This window comes from Cynocephalus volans, chromosome 1, assembly GCF_027409185.1.
Source record: "Cynocephalus volans isolate mCynVol1 chromosome 1, mCynVol1.pri, whole genome shotgun sequence".
In the NCBI taxonomy this organism is placed as follows: Eukaryota; Metazoa; Chordata; class Mammalia; order Dermoptera; family Cynocephalidae; genus Cynocephalus; species Cynocephalus volans.
In genome coordinates, this window is record NC_084460.1 from 302,738,098 (window position 1) to 302,755,283 (window position 17,186).

Consider the following 17,186-nt stretch of genomic DNA (forward strand, 5'->3'; position numbering starts at 1 on the left):
GTGGCAAGTGGGTACATAAATGGAGAAACAGCAAAACCAGCACCCTCACCTAGCCCTCAGGGCAGTCCCTGTGGCCCAAGTCAGGGTAACTGTTTATTAACAAAGTTGCTTTAACTTTGAAAGTGTTTGTTTGTTTGTTTATGGTCATCTGCTAACCAATTCTACACAACCCACACATCTACCACTCAGAAGAGCATATACCAGTCAGAGGGACAACACAGTCATGCATACAGAAGTGAAGAGAGGGCTGAATACTCGCTTGTGCCTTTCCAATGAAAAGCCCTTTAATAGTATGAAACAACTGAACACTAGAATGTTTTCAAGATCATGAAAAAAATGAATTCCAACTCTATAAGTTTAAAAATAACATAGTATTATCACTGGCTTTTGCTCTAGCATTTATCAGACTTGCACGAGTTTTTAGAAAGTGAATTGGGCCAAATTCTTGAGACTTTACTTTCCTCAAATAGAAGGGGCCTGCAAACCGTATGCTTTTCCCAGGTGGAGAAGTGTGGCAGAAGCTAGTGTGTAGCCAGGCAGCGGCGAGGGGCCTATGACGCAAACAGCACAGGCCCTTTGGAGCCTCCCCTGAGGCAAGATTCCCCACACGGCTCCTGCGCCCAGGCCATTTCACTCTGGGTCCTGCTCCCCATCTCCAGGCTCGCAGTGGACAGAACTCCGCTTTCTGAAGGAAAAAAAGATACTGTATCATGTGCTAACGATTCTAAGCCCTAGGAACAAAAGACTTCAGAGGGGCCCTTCAGAAACTCAGCTGGCCATGTTCTGGAATTACAGATCCTGCTGCAGCACTGTGGGGCTTCTAAGCCCAGAGCCACCCATGCCAGCCTGGTCGCCCTGCTCCGTGGCCAGGGGCCTTGTCTGAAGAGCTGGGGCCCCCAGAGCATCCCACTTACTCCGCTTCAGCCCAATCAGACCATCACCAGCTGCATCCTCAAGCCACTGGCCCCCGACCCCTCTGTCAGGGGCTGCCATGGGCACTTGACCACTCTCTACAACCCACAGCCACACTCTGAACTCCGGGGGCATCCAGGGGCCTTTGGCACAGAAGCAAGCCCCATCTACAAAGTGACAGGCCAGCTGCAGGCCCTGACATTTGTGGCCAGGATGGCACGGAGGAGGAAGTCATCTTCTCCTGACACAGGAAGCAGCCCAGGGACCTCCTCATTCCAAGCACAGCCACACAGGGAGGAAGGGATGCTGAGAAGCCTCTCACCTGACTTGTCTACCCGACACACCTCCTCCCAGGTATAGTCAGCAAGGTCCACTGGCTGGGTCACCCACGGATCTGTCACCAGCTTCTCCAAGGTGGTGCGCTGCTCAGGGGCAGGCTGCAGCAGCCCAGAGACCAGTCTCATGAGTTCTAGGGACATGAACAAACAGTGCATCCAGGTTGGGGTCAAGCGGAGCACATCTCAAAACTGTAGATCCCTGTGTGCCCCCGGCCCCTGCAGAGCCTCTGACTGGGCACGAGGCAACCCAGGAGCCCCAGGATTTCCCGTGCGCAGGCCCAGCTGTGCTGGAGAAAAGCTGCAGACGTTTGTTGCCTCTAAAATGAAAGCAAGGAGCTCGAGATCCCCTCTCACTGAACCAAAACCCAGATGGTGCAGAGGTTCCTAACTATGGTCTGTTCTCAGGGACTCTGGTTGTGCGGAGCCGTGTGTAACAGAAGTTGATGTGACAGGTGAGGGGAAGGAGGCGGCCAGCAGCGGTGTCCCCACATCGGTCTGGAGCCTCCAGACTGGAGTCTAGATCTGGGTCCCATTTTCTCTGACCATGTGGTGCCAATTCAGCCAAGGCCACCCCAAGCCTCACTGTCCCAGGGAGACCCGTCCTGTGAGCCTAGCGAGAGAACACGTTGAACAGCCTCTGTGGGTGGAACAGTGTGCCTTGAGCCACATCATAGGAATCCAGAACTTTAGCAAAGCTCTAAAAATCCTCTTCTAGGCTGCTATGGATTGAATGTGTCCCCCACAGTCCATATGTTGAAGCCCTGACCCCAGTGTGATTGTATTAGGAGGTGGGGTCTTTGGGAGGTGGTTAGGGTTAGATGAGGTCATGAGGATGGGCACCATGATGGGATTAGAGCCCTTGTAAGAAGACGAAGAGACCAGAGCTTGCTCTCCACCACGTGAGGACACAGTGAGAAGGTGGCCGTCTGTGAACCAGGAAGCGGGCCCTCACCAAGCACTGAATCTTCCAGCACCCTGAGGTTGGACTTCCAGCCTCCAGAACTGTGAGAAATAAATGTCTGCTGTTTAAGCCACCCAGACTGTGGTACTTTGTCACGACAGCCCAAGCTGACTAAGACAGAGGCTTCTAACCTAAGCAAAGAATCCAAGGCACTGATGTCATGCATGAAGACACTCGTTACCTCACAATTTATAACAATAAATGATTGTTATGGAACAACAGAATGTCCAGATTGGAAGGGACCACCGAGCCCTGTGGTCTTGTTATGCAGCTGACACCTGACTGCCCCCCAAAACCTTGCCAGCCCCGTGGGGCTCCTCCAAGTTGTGGGCTCCTAAGACAGCCCACTCCAGACTTAAGAAGCCTTTCTGGCCACAGAACCCATATCCGCCTCCAGCCACTGGTCCTGACCCCAGACACAAACACTACTTGTGCCCCCGAGGGGAGCTGATCTTCCCACTGCCACGCTATGGCTCATGGGGAGTTCGTGGCATGACTGAAGCCCCCAGGCTTACACGTGAGCTGCTGGCATGGCAGTCCCTCCACCCACCTCCCCAGCCCCCTCCCCCATGACGGGGTTTCTAACCAAGCTCATGATCATACAGCTACTGCCACAGCCAAGTGACCGGCTGCTAACATCTGTTCCTCACAGACGGCCTCTAATATTCAAATGGGAATACTCATAAAAATTAAATTATCAAGATGTTTTAAAGTAATATTCAAGTTACTCTTAAGTTTAGATCAAAGTATTAGGTGAACATTAGGGAAAGAACAATGAGCATATCGGTATGGACAATGACACACTGAGGAAGGAAAGGACATAGGCTGAAGGAGCCACTGGCCTCTGAGGACAGCGGGCTATGCATCACTGCACTGGCTTACCTTTTGACACCGGGTACGGGGGGTGTATTGCAGCCTCCATGGTCTCCTCCAACTCGCAGAAGGGGTTCTCCTCAAAGATCAGCGTGTACAGCGTGACTCCCAGAGACCACATCTCCAGCTCTGGCCCTCTGTAGCTGTGAGAGGAGGAGACAGTGTTCCAGGGCACCACTGAGCTCAGCACGGAGCTCCCCGGGCCAACCCCTAGAGCACTAGGCTCCTCCACAACAAGGCCAGGGAGACTCGATATGCTCCTTGGCCAGCTCCTCAGTGTCAGCCACTGAGCCACATGCCGGGGGCAGGGAGGCCCACAGGCAGCTCAGACTCTAATCAGGAGATGCAACGCCAACCACGGTGACGAGATGCTGCGCACAGCTCATAGGAGCAGAGGGCTTCCTGGAGGAGGTGAAGAGGACAGAAGAGCCCTCACCTCACCTCAGAGGTAAGGAAGACAAGCGTGAGTCCCTCAGCCTCGCCAAGGGCCACAAGAGCCACAGGCAGCTTCAGAACAGGATGGCATGCCCTTTAGAAAGATCACCATGGCAGCAACGTGGAGGACGCTCAAGACTGGAGCAGGCAAAAAATGTTCCCAGATACAGTGAGCAACAGTGGTAGGGACGGAGAAGAACGGAATGAGGAGGATGTGGTGGGAGGGGGTGTTCCTGGGGAGAAGATGCCCCGGGGGTGTGCACTGTTGTTATTTCTTGTCATGGAAAACATCCTCATCCAAACTACCACTGGGAAGATGCCACACTGTACCAGACTTTCTACATGGTTTAACCCCAATCCCCACAACCACCTAGCAAGACACACATTGTCTTCTTCTTACATAGAAGGAGAGCAAGGCTTGGTGAATTTGCTGCGAGCGGGCACTGCCCCTGCACTGTCCAGGATGGTGTCGTGGTCTGGAGCTCAGGGGGCCTGTGGCTCGGAGAACAGGTCTGGGGAGCAGCAGCATCTCAACAGAGCAATGATTAGACACAGGAGCTGAGACACTCAGAGATGAGAAGAGGGCCCAGGACAGCGCCCCTGCCATCCAGGGGGCTGAAAACTGGGGGTGGGGGGAGCTAGACATGGAGAAGAGCCAGGGAGGGAGGCGAAGAGAAGGGAGGCTCAGGGCGAGCAGACCCCAGGGCCCCGACAGCAGCAGCGTGGGCAGGAGTCAGGACAGAGGAGCTGAACAGAGTGGGGTTGACAGCACAGACCTTGGAAGTGAAGGGCACGAGAGGCTGTGTAGCTAGAGCAGGACAGTCAGGTCAGACAGTTCTGTCTTTGTGTTGTTTTTGTTTTGTAGAGAGATTTCAAAAATTTTAGAAGGTGAAGACAAAAATTCAATAGAGTAGAAGAGGAGTCAGCAAACTTTTTCTGTTAAGGGCCAAAGAGTAAATATTTTAGGTTTGTGGGCCACATGGTCTGTTTCAACTAACCAACTCTGCCATGGCAGCACAAAAGCAGCCGCAGACAACACGTAAGCAAATGAACACAGCCGCGTTCCAGTGAAACCTGACTATAAAAACAAGGGCGGGTGATATGTGCACACCCATGTTGATGGCAGCATTGTGCAAAACAGCCAACAGGTGGCAGCAACCCAGGTGTCCATGGCAGATGACGATTGGACACCTGCTACAACCTGGATGGATGTGGGGGACATCGTGCTGAGTGAAATGTACCGTCACAGAAAGACAAACACTGTGACTCCACTCATGCAAGGTCCTGAGAGCAGTCACGTTCATAGAGATAGAAAGTAGAATGGGGTGCAGGGCCTGGGGGAGCAGAAAATAGTGAGCTAGTGTGGAGTGGGGACGGAGGTTCCATTTGGGAAGTAGAAGAGCTCTGTGGCTGGGTGGGGCGACGGCTGCACGACACTGTGAACGCACTCGATGCCGCTGAGCTGTGCACTTAGAAACGGTTACGATGGTAAATGTTATGTCATGTGTAATCTACCACAATATAAAAATAACAAATCTAAAAAAACAAGCGGCAGGCCAGATTCAGCCAAGGGCCACAGTTTGCCAACCCCTGGAGTAAAAGGCTATGAAAACACAAAGAAGGAAGCAGAGTTCTTAAGGATGGAATCTGGAATCCAAATGCTGAAAACCTTTGGCCCAGTGAGATGGGTCAGGATGCAGCACAGACAAGGAGTTCATAACAAGGCCCGCCACGCAGTAGGCCCAGGAGCATGACAGCCACTTGAGGGGCAGAAACAGCACAGGGCAGGGGCTGCTGGGGGAGGCGGGAACAAGGCTGGGGGGCAGGAGGTCGCTGAACAGCACAAGCGGCTCACCTGACCAGAGCCCCCGCCCCACACGCTCCCTAAGCTCCACGGCCTGGGTGCAGGGTGGCATGACAGGCCACGCAGCTCATGTCAGGGGCCAGTGGAAATGCAGACCTCTCCAACACCGACAGCACCACACCACTGCAGGACAGGGCACAGCTGACCGGCACTCACTGGGTACCAGGGTAATCAAATTAGATCTTAAAAGAAATCCCAAGGCACTTCTTAGACAATCCTCCCCTTCAGTATTTCATGCTCTTTGGTGGCTCTAAATACACATGGAGGTTCTAGAGGGGCAGGTTTATTTGCGCTTTCTCCATGCTCTGCTGTTGGCAAAAAGTCCTGTCCTTCTGCACACAGGGACCAGCCAGGCCCAGGAAGGACAAATGCTGCCCACATGGAAATGGCTAGAGCAGGTCAAGGGCCGCTGGGCCTCAAGGACTCAGCATGAGCTGGAACCTTCACTTCCCAACTCTGAAACCAAATGTGACCTGACCAGACACTAAGATCAGGCTCCTGGTCACTCCTCTCCCCAGTGCTGAGGGGCGGCATAGAGACAGCACTGGCTATGAGCAAACGTTCTGGACTCAGGCCGCTGGGTAAAATCCAGCTCTGGGGCCAGCCCGTGGCTCACTCGGGAGAGTGCGGTGCTGATAACACCAAGGCCCCGGGTTCGGATCCCATATAGGGATGGCCAGTTCGCTCACTGGCTGAGCATGGTGCTGACAACGCCAAGCCAAGGGTTAAGATCCCCTTACCGGTCATCTTTAAAAAAAAAAAAAAAATCCAGCTCTGACCAGGTCATCTAAGTGACCCCACACACCTGTCTATGAGAGCAGTAACAGCTTCCCTCCCCCAGGACCATGTGGAGCGGGCAAACAGTGCAGGAAAGCACTGCAGCAATGGCAGTGAAGGTCCACATGATGCTATGACAGTGACAGCGAACTATAACCACAAACTCTCCTACAGAGACAGTGTAACTCCACTTCTCTACAATATGTGTGGGTGGTAGAGGAAAATACCCGTTGTCTGTTTCTGACTTGATAAATCCCATTTCGTACAGGTAAAGACACACTTGGTTTATATGCAGATGAGACAGACCCAGGAGTGCCCAGAGTGCCCAGTAGAAAGCACTGTCAGCAGACAGCTTCTGATCAAGCTCTACAAACACCTGAGCAACAATCTTCCTTTCAATTTCTTTCTTCTCTTAAGTTCCCTGACATGTGACCCTGCCCAGGCCAGCCCTCTGCCACTCACAGGCTCCTCTGACTGCAGAGATGCAAACTTGGCCCACACCTCCAAGGACCCTGCTTCTCCCCCAGCAAAAGCAGAGAGGCTTGGCCAGGCTCCTGGCCTCAGAGCACAGCCAAGCCAACATGGGGACTCTGGCCGGTCAGCAATGGCACCCCTGGCCAAGGGGTCCATCTTTAACATGAATCTTCTGCACTAATAACTTTTTCTATAGCTTGATTTCTTGTATGGCCAGCCTAACAATATTTTATTGAAATAGGTTATTATTCCAGTCATCCAAATAAACCTAACTAAAGAAGAATCCTATTCACTTATTTGAAGAGTCCCATCTTTTGGGACTCTTTTATCTATATCATTTACATTTTTTCTTAACTTTTTATTATATAAAACTCCAAACATAACACAAGTTGGGAACATAACATAATGAACCCTGAATCCATCGCCCAACTTCCTTTGACCCTAGTCTGTATGTCTGCCCACTTATCTTCCAAACATCATCCTTTATCACTCAATACCCTTGTCACAAAGTGACAAACTGAAGCCATTTTCCCACCTAAAATCAAACCAGTCATGAGGTCCCGATGGAAGATACAAGAACAGGCTGCACACAGGGTAATGAGTCATACGTACGGATTCCCCATGAGGACTTCAGGTGCACAGTACTCGATTGTTCCACAAAAAGTGTAAAATAGTTTTCCCCTTTCCAAGTAGGCTGCTGAGCCAAAGTCTATCAGCTTGATTGTGAAGTCCTCAGCGATCACAATGTTCTCATCCTTAATGTCCCGATGGACGATGCCCTCTGAGTGCAGGTATCCCACTGCTGACACCAGCTGGAATCAGGAGCCAGAGGGGACTTTTTTAAAAAGCAACTAAACTAAAACATGTATTTAAAATAAATATTAACAAAAAAATAAGAAAAACAACAACAAAGAAAAAATAAACATTCTCCAACTCATAGTAAACTGCTGACAAGAAAGAACACTAGATGCCGAAGAGAGGACTTGAAGTGAAAGGGAGGCCATGCAGTTCTAGGTGCTGAACTCACTGTGGCCAGCACACATTAGCCAACAAGGCAGAAACATAAATGCATGGTTCATAAGTTCTCTTTGTTTGCTGCTGATGAAACCTTCGCAGCAGACACACACACCATGGCCATCTCCGGGGATGGACAGATAGACAGGCACAAAGGAGAAACTAAAAGAGACATGTGATGGGCAAGTGAATGAGTGTGGGTTTGGTGTTAAGTAGAAAGGGCCCCGGAGAAAGCACTGAGTCAACACTCTAAGCCCACAGGAGGGGAAGCAACTTGCCCACAGTTCAGGCAGCAATTTGGGGGCAGAGCTGGGAGCAGAAACTCCTACTTCAGTGCTCAAGCAGCTTCTCAAAGGGCAGTGATGTGCACCGGTCATCCTTTGCCAGCATGTGCAGATTCTCAAAACGTGGACTTAAAGCAGTCCCACTGGAAATGGGCTTCATTTCAACAAGCTGAGTGCATGTGTCTCCACTCAGAGGGTTGCATTACTACAACGCACCACCGTCTGCCGACTCTGAAGCTCCAGTGACAGAGGTCAAAAAAATTAGCCTTTCAGTCAAGCTCAAACAAGATTCATACAATGTCTGACTGCACCATAATATGAACACTAATTGTACCAGTCAATACAGTGATTTCACAATATAGTCAATCATTTTGATCTTCGTAGACAATTTTATATTTACAAGTTAATATCTTTGAATCAGAAGCAAACCTTAAGGGCAGGTCACCTCAGCCCAATTAATTAACTTACATTTAAGAAATAAGTATGTGTATATTCATATACACATATATGCAAACATATACATCTGCATATTTATATATACACACACATTTATATACATACATGTGTACATGTGTGCATACCTGCATATACATGTGTGCATAAGACACATGCAACATATACTTGTACATTCATGCACACATATATAAACACACATCTACGTGCATCAGGCATACAAAGATCAGCCAGAATCTAGTTAGGGGACAGAAACCACACATTAATTTGAACATGGAAAGTTTCATTGAGATTTATTAACCAGTACCTAGGAATTAACTACAAAGGGGTAAAGAGAACCTGAATAAGGAAGAGAAGCCATTCTTCCCACAGGTCCCTCCCAATAGAGCTGCCCCGGTGCTCCCTGAACAGCAGAGCTGTTCACAGGCCACAGCTCCCCCAGCAACAAGCAGGCCCTGATGGATTTGGGTATACCCTGGTAACTGCCTCCCTCCCTCTCCTGGGATGCCTTCCTATTTTGCTGATCACTCTGCTATTCCAATAAAATAACAAATAGACAAAGATCAATACATAGGTAGATACAAAATAGATCAAGACAAATAGTTAGTACAAAGTGAAGTTGCCAGAATCTCAGCCTTTGCTGATTAATGAACTGAATAGCTGCTGTTTACCAAGTACTTATAATGAGCAGACCCTTGCACAGCAGGCGTGCCTTAGGGGCACCCTCTGATCCCATCCTGACAGCCTTAGCATGTGGTGCTATAATGATTCCCACTGCACAGGTTAGAAGATTGAGGCTTAGGGACAGCAATGACGTCCCTGAGGTCCCACAGCTGGAATGGACAAGGATTCATATAAAACACACAGGGCTCAAGGCCCAGTCTGGTCACTTCGCTGGTTAATTTTGTGATTGGTGTGGATACATATGTACATAAGTGAACCTTAATCATTAAACATACTTCCCATTCACCCCAGGATGGTATCTGGCCTCATTCTTCCTTCCCAGCCTCATTTTCTCAACTTCAACCATACAATTCTCCACTCAAAGTATATATATCTTACTCTAAAAATCCCAAAATTGAAGGTTAGATCCAGCTCACAGAGAGAACCAAGTGTGTATCCCTGATCTTTGCAGCCCTGGGCCCACACACCCGAGGCCACATCCACCCCAGCACGCTCAGGCCCGCTCTCACTTGTCGGAAGATGTAGCTCGCCAGGGGTTCATCCAGGCAGGGGTGGCGGTCAATGAAAGTGAAGAGGTCCAGGCCAGAGCCGTGTTTCTCCATCACCAGCTGGAAGAACCCTTGGTTTTCAAATACATCCACTACCTGGAAAGAGACACAGCCAAGTCCAGCTCAGCTGAAACACCTCCAAGCCAACAAATTTAAGAAATTTTATACAAGCAGTGTCAGGGTGTCATTAAACAAGAAATCATCACCTACCCTGATGATATTGGCATGCTTCACCCTGGACAGAATTGCAATCTCTAATGTGACTTTTCCAAGATTGGGATCCTCAATCCAACAATCCTCCAAAACCTTCTCCTTCTTAATAAACTTCACCACCACCTACAGGGAAAACAGAGGGTAGAAATGACTGGAACTAGTCCTCTAGCATCCCATTACACCTGGTGCCCATCACTGGTTCATGTGGCAGACGGAGCCTCTATATTTACCTACCCCAAATCCCAAGGGACACGAAAGAAGAAACATAATAACAAACCTCTCAGCAGGAAGAAACAGAGTAGGATGTCAGCAGCTGATCAGAAATGCTGAGTAATTGTTCCCATTCTGTAAAGTGGACAGACTGGAATGACAGAGGAGCAGGTGGGGCAGAGGAGCCGCGGTCCACGCAACAGAGAGAGAGGGCCCGGAGACCTCAGAGCAGGCGTTCCCAGGAGCACCCCTTATCACCCTGATTTCTCAACCAAGCAAATAAGACCAGGAAAATGAAATAAGAAGCCTAAGAACTAGAAAAAATAAAGAAAGACCATCTTTCTTAGACATGTTTTCAACATTTACTCTGAGATCAATCAGAGGGTTCAGCAGAATTGATGGACATGACATAAACATATGAAAAACATTGTTACAACAAGAAATGAGAGTCAATTACAAAGTATGATAGGAAAAAGATACCATTCCTAAAAGAAAGAAACACAAGTCACTAACAGATAAGCTTGTCACTCAACAAAATAACTGCTGTTAAGTGAGTGCCAGGCATGTGGTTGAAGGAGCGACAGGGCGGGTGACAACTGTGGGCCTGGCCTGTTCTATGCAGCAAGAGAAACCTGAAAGTCCTGCCCCCACAGGGCTATTCTCCACTGGGGAGATGGACAGTAAGTAAAATGCATCGTGCACCAGGCCACGAGGAGTGCCAAGAAGGAAAAGATGAACCAGGGAAGAGCTGAGTGGTGGGGACATGTTAGGCGGGTGGGTCAGGGAGAGTTTCCTGGGAAGGTGACTTCTGAGAGGAGCCCATGGGGAAGAACATCCCTGGCAGAGGGAAGACAGAGCAAAGGTCCTGAGGCAGGAGTATGCCCGACCTGGGAGGCACAGCAAGGAGGCAGGAGGGCTGGGGCTGGGCAGCACCAGGGGGTAATGACAGGACAGAGCGGCCACAGCAGAAGCAGAAAGAATAGTCAGGAGCTTCTGTGGCATCCAGTCATCTGTCACATAATCAGGAGAGAAAAGGTGCTGGCTTGGGTGCCAGCATGTAAGCAGGGGGGGTGGACAAAATCTAAAGGCCTTTTGAAAGGAGAGTCACTGAAACTGGACAGGCCAGATGAGAAATGAGCGGGAACACAAGAAGATGAGTGTAGAAGCAAGGTCGTGGTCCTGGGGAACCAGAGGAGGCTGCCACTGACTGGGAAGGATCCACCACGATGGGGCAGAGTGCAGAGGAGCCGGCCAGGAGGGCCGCGTGCAGCTATAGGAGCTCAGCTTCAGACATTCCACATGGAGATGTCCCCTGCCCATCCAACAGCAGTGGTCAAGTAGACAAGAAGGCAGGCTGCCTCCAGGAACTCCAACCCACACATAGAATGAGTTTCAGGAGGAGAGAAAGAAGGGAAGAATTAACAGAACAAAAGAATAGAATTTTCTTAAAGCAAAGAAAACTTTAAACATTCCGATCAAAGTTTACCAAGTATTGAGCAAGAATAAAGAAAACACACACACACACACACACACACACACACACACACCTCTAACTAAATCCTGGTAAAGTTTTTGAACTACAGATTTTAAAAATCCAGAAAGAAAAAAAAAAATCAGGTTGCTGGCAGCAAAATCCACTTTAGCATAATGCTAGATGACAACAGACACGTCCAAAAAGTTGAGAGGGGCGGAGCTTTCTGGGTAAAGATGGATGTTCACGATCTCTTTCACCGGCTTGGTGCGGGGGCCAAATTCGACGTGAGACGCTTCTCTGCAGACGCAGCCCGATTCCAGGTGCATGTGGAGCATCACAAACATATCAGGAGCTCCAAAATGAAGAGAAAAAGGAGAACCTAACAGAAAGGAAGAGGGAGCAGAACAAGAAAAAGAGGAAGAAGATGACTTCAGAAATTACTTCTCAAGGAGAAGGTACTACTATACAGTGGATGTCATCTGTGGAAGCAAAGATTGAAGATAAAAAAGTTAAAGGAGAAAATAAACTAACTTCCAGAAAGTTGGAATATCTCAGAAAGGAAAAGATAAATTTCTTCCGGAATAAACACAAAATTCACATTCAAGGAACAGATCTTCCTGACCCAATTGCTACATTTCAGCAACTTGACCAGGAATATAAAATCAATTCTCGACTGCTTCAGAACATTCTAGATGCAGGCTTCCAAATGCCTACTCCAATCCAAATGCAAGCCATTCCAGTTATGCTGCATGGTCGGGAACTTCTAGCTTCTGCTCCTACTGGATCCGGAAAAACTCTGGCTTTTAGCATTCCTATTTTAATGCAACTGAAACAACCCACAAATAAAGGCTTCAGAGCCTTGATTATATCACCAACACGAGAACTTGCCAGCCAGATTCACCGAGAGTTAATAAAAATTTCTGAGGGAACAGGATTCAGGATACACATGATCCACAAAGCATCAGTGGCAGCCAAGAAATTTGGACCTAAATCATCTAAGAAGTTTGATATTCTTGTGACTACTCCAAATCGACTAATCTATTTGTTAAAGCAAGATCCACCAGGAATAGACCTAACAAGCGTGGAGTGGCTGGTAGTAGATGAGTCAGACAAACTGTTTGAAGATGGCAAAACTGGGTTCAGAGACCAGCTGGCTTCCATTTTCCTGGCCTGCACATCACACAAGATCAGAAGAGCTATGTTCAGTGCAACTTTTGCATATGATGTTGAACAGTGGTGCAAGCTCAACCTGGACAGTGTCATTACTGTATCCATTGGAGCAAGGAATTCTGCAGTAGAGACTGTAGAACAAGAACTTGTCTTTGTTGGGTCTGAGACTGGAAAACTTCTGGCCATGAGAGAACTTGTTAAAAAGGGTTTCAATCCACCTGTTCTTGTTTTCGTTCAGTCCATTGAAAGGGCTAAAGAACTTTTTCATGAGCTCATATATGAAGGTATTAATGTAGATGTTATTCATGCAGAGAGAACACAGCAACAGAGAGATAACACAGTTCACAGCTTCAGAGCAGGAAAAATCTGGGTTCTTATTTGTACAGCCTTGCTGGCAAGAGGGATTGATTTTAAAGGTGTGAACTTGGTAATCAACTATGACTTTCCAACCAGCTCAGTGGAATATATCCACAGGATAGGTCGGACTGGAAGAGCAGGGCATAAGGGAAAAGCTGTTACGTTTTTCACCGAAGATGACAAACCATTATTAAGAAGTGTTGCCAATGTTATACAGCAGGCTGGTTGTCCTGTACCAGAGTACATAAAAGGTTTCCAAAAATTACTAAGCAAACAAAAGAAAAAGATGATTAAGAAACCATTGGAAAGGGAAAGCATTAGTACAACTCCAAAATATTTCTTAGAAAAAGCTAAGAATAAACGGAAAAAGGCCACTGGTCAGAACAGCAAGAAAAAAGTAGCTCTTGAAGACAAAAGTTAAAAACAGACCTTTTGAAAGACTATCCCAGAAATGTAATTTTACTTTCCCAGTGTGAATGTTGTTTTCATAGAATACTTCAAGTGTTACCATCACCTGTACCAAACATTTGAAACCAACTACAAGCACTGGGATTGCTGAAAAATGATTCTAAAGTATCAATGCATCATGTCAAATTTCAGTTTGTATGTGACTTTTAAGTGATTATACAATGGAAATTTCATTGACATTTCTGTGGTTTGGATACAGAGAGATACTTCTTATAGAAGAACAAAAGCTTATGCTAAAAATAACAAAACCCAAATGTGGTGAACTCTTATGGATTTTTCCTTCAAGTGTGAAGGAAGGTGTGATGTATGCTGTGGAAAGGCATCTGGAACAGAATTTCAAAATAAAGCCTTGAGACTGAATGCTGCTTCCACCTCCAGACACTTTGATGGATGAGATGAAGCACAGGCTATCCACCAAGAAGAAACCTACTGCTCTTTATTTTACTATTTCTTAATTTGTTCATGGCCTTTTGTGGTGTGAGCCACAACAAAGAGATGCCTCTTCTGAGGCTGGTTATTCAAGTTCCCTAGGATTTTAATTTGTTGGTCTTAAGTGTCCTATACCTCATTGGTAAGGTAGCTTATACCTTAGCTATCATAATGTTGCAACTACAAGGTTATGATCATCCTCTCCCTTTCTTCATTTTCCATCATATAACCATGCTCTTTACTATCTCTTTCCACTTAAGGTGATTTTACTTGAAAATTGATAAACATTCTATCCTGATAAGGAAGAATGTTCCTGTTACTTTATATACCTCTGGCTTCATTCTCTTACAGCTTATCTTTCCTGAGGCATGATGAATTTCATCCATTTAAGCAGGATGAAATTAGGTCTCTGCTAAAGGTAAAGGATTATGATCATATGGTGATGAAGACTATTTGCTATTAGCAGATTTTTCTCAATTGCTAGTTTTGTACAGTGGTATAAAAGATTGAGTTTATACATGTAAGGTAAGAGACCTTAGACATATGTTATCAGTACTATAATATAGATAACCTGTTCTCAGCAGTATTTGAATTAAACTTATTTCCTTTAAAAAAAAAAAAAAAAAAAAAAAAAAAAAAAAGTTGAGAGGAAAAAGCATATCACCCCTAAAATATAAGGGAAAAACACACTTTAATACATTGGAGGTCTGAAAGTATAACACCCAAACACCCTTCTCGTAAAAATTAGTAGCAAATATATTCCAGCAAATGAAAAATAAACACAGGAAAGAAAAGAAAGTAGATATGAAAATAATGGAGATTTAACAAAAGAAGAATAAGACTTGTGCACTGAAACTACAAAATATTGTTGAAAGAAAGTAAAGATCTAAATAAATGGAAAGACATCCCATGTTCATAGATCAGAAGAACTGATGCTGTTAAGATGACAATATTCCCCAAACTGAGCTACAGATTCAACATGATTCCTCTGAGAATCCCCGCTGGCTTTTTTTGCTAAATTGACAAGCTGATCCTAAAATTGTTATGGAAATACAAAAAACAGCCAAAACAATCTTGAAAATGAAGAACAAAGTTGAGGACTCACACATTCTGGTGTCACAACTTACTACAAAGCTGCAGTGATCAGGACAGTGTAGGGCTGGCTTAAGGACAGGCATTTAGGTCAACGGAATAGAAGTGAGAGTCTAGAAATAAACCCACACGTCTATGGTCAATTAATTTTTGACAAGTGTGCCAGAAACCACTCATTGGGGAAAGAACAGTCTTTTCAACAAATAATGCTGGGACATCTAGATACCCACACGGAAAAGAGTGAAGTCGGACCCTCATCTAACATGATACGCAAAAATTAACCTCCACATAGATCGAAAACTTAAATGTAAAAGCTAAAACCATAAAATTCTTAGAAAACACAGGACTAAATCTTTATGACCTTGAGCTAGGAAGGGCTTTTTTACATATGACACTAAAGCACAAGCGACAAATGAAAAAATAAATAAACTGGATTTCATCGAATTTAAAATGTTTGTGCTTTAAATGATATCATCAAACAAGTGAAAAGACAGCCCACAGACCGGGAGAAAATATTTGCAAATCACATACATGATCAAGGACTTGTATCTAGAATACAGAACTCTTATAATTCAATAATGAAAAGACAAATAACCCAATTAAAAAACGTGCGAAGGATCTGCATAGACATTTCTCCAGGAAGGATACACAGACGGCCAACAAGCACATGAAAAGAAGCTCAACATCGTTAGTCGTCAGGGAGCCGGGCGTCATACCACAGTGAGATGCCACCTCACACCCACAGGACGGCTAGAAACAAAAAGACAGACAGTAACAAGCGCTGACGAGGATGTGCAGACACAGGAGCCCTGGGCACTGCCATGGGAATGCACAGCAGGTGGCCCATTTGGAAAACTGGCAGTTCCTCAAAATGCTAAACATAGAGCTACCAGGTGATCCAGGAAGTGCATTCCTAGGTACACACCCAATAGAACTAAAAACATGTCCACACAGACACTTGTATACAATGGTTCACAGCAGCATTATTCACAGTGACCAGAAAATGGAAACAACTCAAATGTCCATCAACTGATGAACAGAGAAACAAAGTACGGTATGTATCCATACAATGGAATATTATTGGGTCATAAAAAGGAATGAAATACTGATACATGCTACAATATGGATGAAACTTGAAAACACTATGTTAGATTAAATACTCCAGTCACAAAAGAACACATATTGCATGATTCCATTTATACGAAGTGTCCAGAATAGGCCCACCTATAGAGACAGAAAGTAGATCAGTGGTTGCCAGGGGCTGGGAAAGAGGAACTGGGGTATGGAGGGTCTGGAGACTGACTGCTAACGAGTATGAAGTGTCCTTCTGAGGTCTTGAAATGTTCTTAGTTACTGGTGATGGTTGCACAACTCTGTGAATATACTAAAGTCCACTGAGCTGTTCACTCTAAATGGGTGAATAATATAGTATGGGAATTACATCACAATAAAGCTGTTAAAAATCACAAAGAGAGAAAACATATAAAAAACAAACAAACACCAAATAATGGCATAATAAAATACACTCAATAAAAAGAAGGGAGGAAAATTAGGGGGAAAATGGAACAAAGGACCAAAAAAACAAAAAGCATCTAGCAAAATGGTAGATTTAAATCCAAGCACATCAATAATTTCACTAAACATCAATGGTCTAAACACCCCAATTAAAGGCAGAGACTTTCATTAGCTAGTTGGTTAGCGTGCAACCTTATAACACCAAGGTTGTGGGTTCAGATCCTCATACAGGCTAGCCGCCAAAAAAAATAATAATAATAAAATAAAGGTAGTGACTCTCAGACTGGATAAAAAAGCAAGATCCAAGTATATGCTGCCTATGAGGAACCATTTCAAATATAAAGACACAAACAGACTAAAAGTAAATGAATGAGAAAAGATCACTATGTGAACACAAATCAAATGAAAGTTTGAGTAGCTATACTATTATCAGACAAAGTGGACTCAGAACAAGGAATATCAGTAGACATAAAGAGAAAGGCCACATAATGAAGGAGCTATTTCATCAGAAGAATATGATACCAATGGGTATTCCTGTAACACCAGAGCTTCAGAATACATGAAATAAAATCTGCAGGAATAAAAATGGAAATAAGCAAATCCACAAGTATAGCTGGAGACTTCAAAACTACTGTCTCATA

At 45.8% G+C, this 17,186-nt stretch overlaps 2 protein-coding genes across 2 annotated transcripts in view; one reads left to right on the forward strand and one right to left on the reverse strand.

Moving 5' to 3' along the window:
* Positions 1-519: 519 nt before the first annotated feature.
* Positions 520-17,186, reverse strand: part of PASK (PAS domain containing serine/threonine kinase) — a 50,473-nt gene continuing 33,806 nt past the window's right edge. Inside the window, 6 exon segments of the mRNA XM_063109512.1 lie at positions 520-685; positions 1,235-1,381; positions 3,094-3,227; positions 7,247-7,446; positions 9,579-9,713; positions 9,828-9,953. Coding sequence (XP_062965582.1) covers positions 552-685; positions 1,235-1,381; positions 3,094-3,227; positions 7,247-7,446; positions 9,579-9,713; positions 9,828-9,953 — 876 coding nt within the window. The 3' untranslated portion in view covers positions 520-551.
* LOC134384770 (probable ATP-dependent RNA helicase DDX52) lies at positions 11,735-14,488 on the forward strand. Its single transcript, XM_063106506.1, is given in 2 exon segments — positions 11,735-11,835; positions 11,838-14,488. Coding segments are annotated over 2 exon segments (1,713 nt in total). The 5' UTR covers positions 11,735-11,747; the 3' UTR covers positions 13,463-14,488.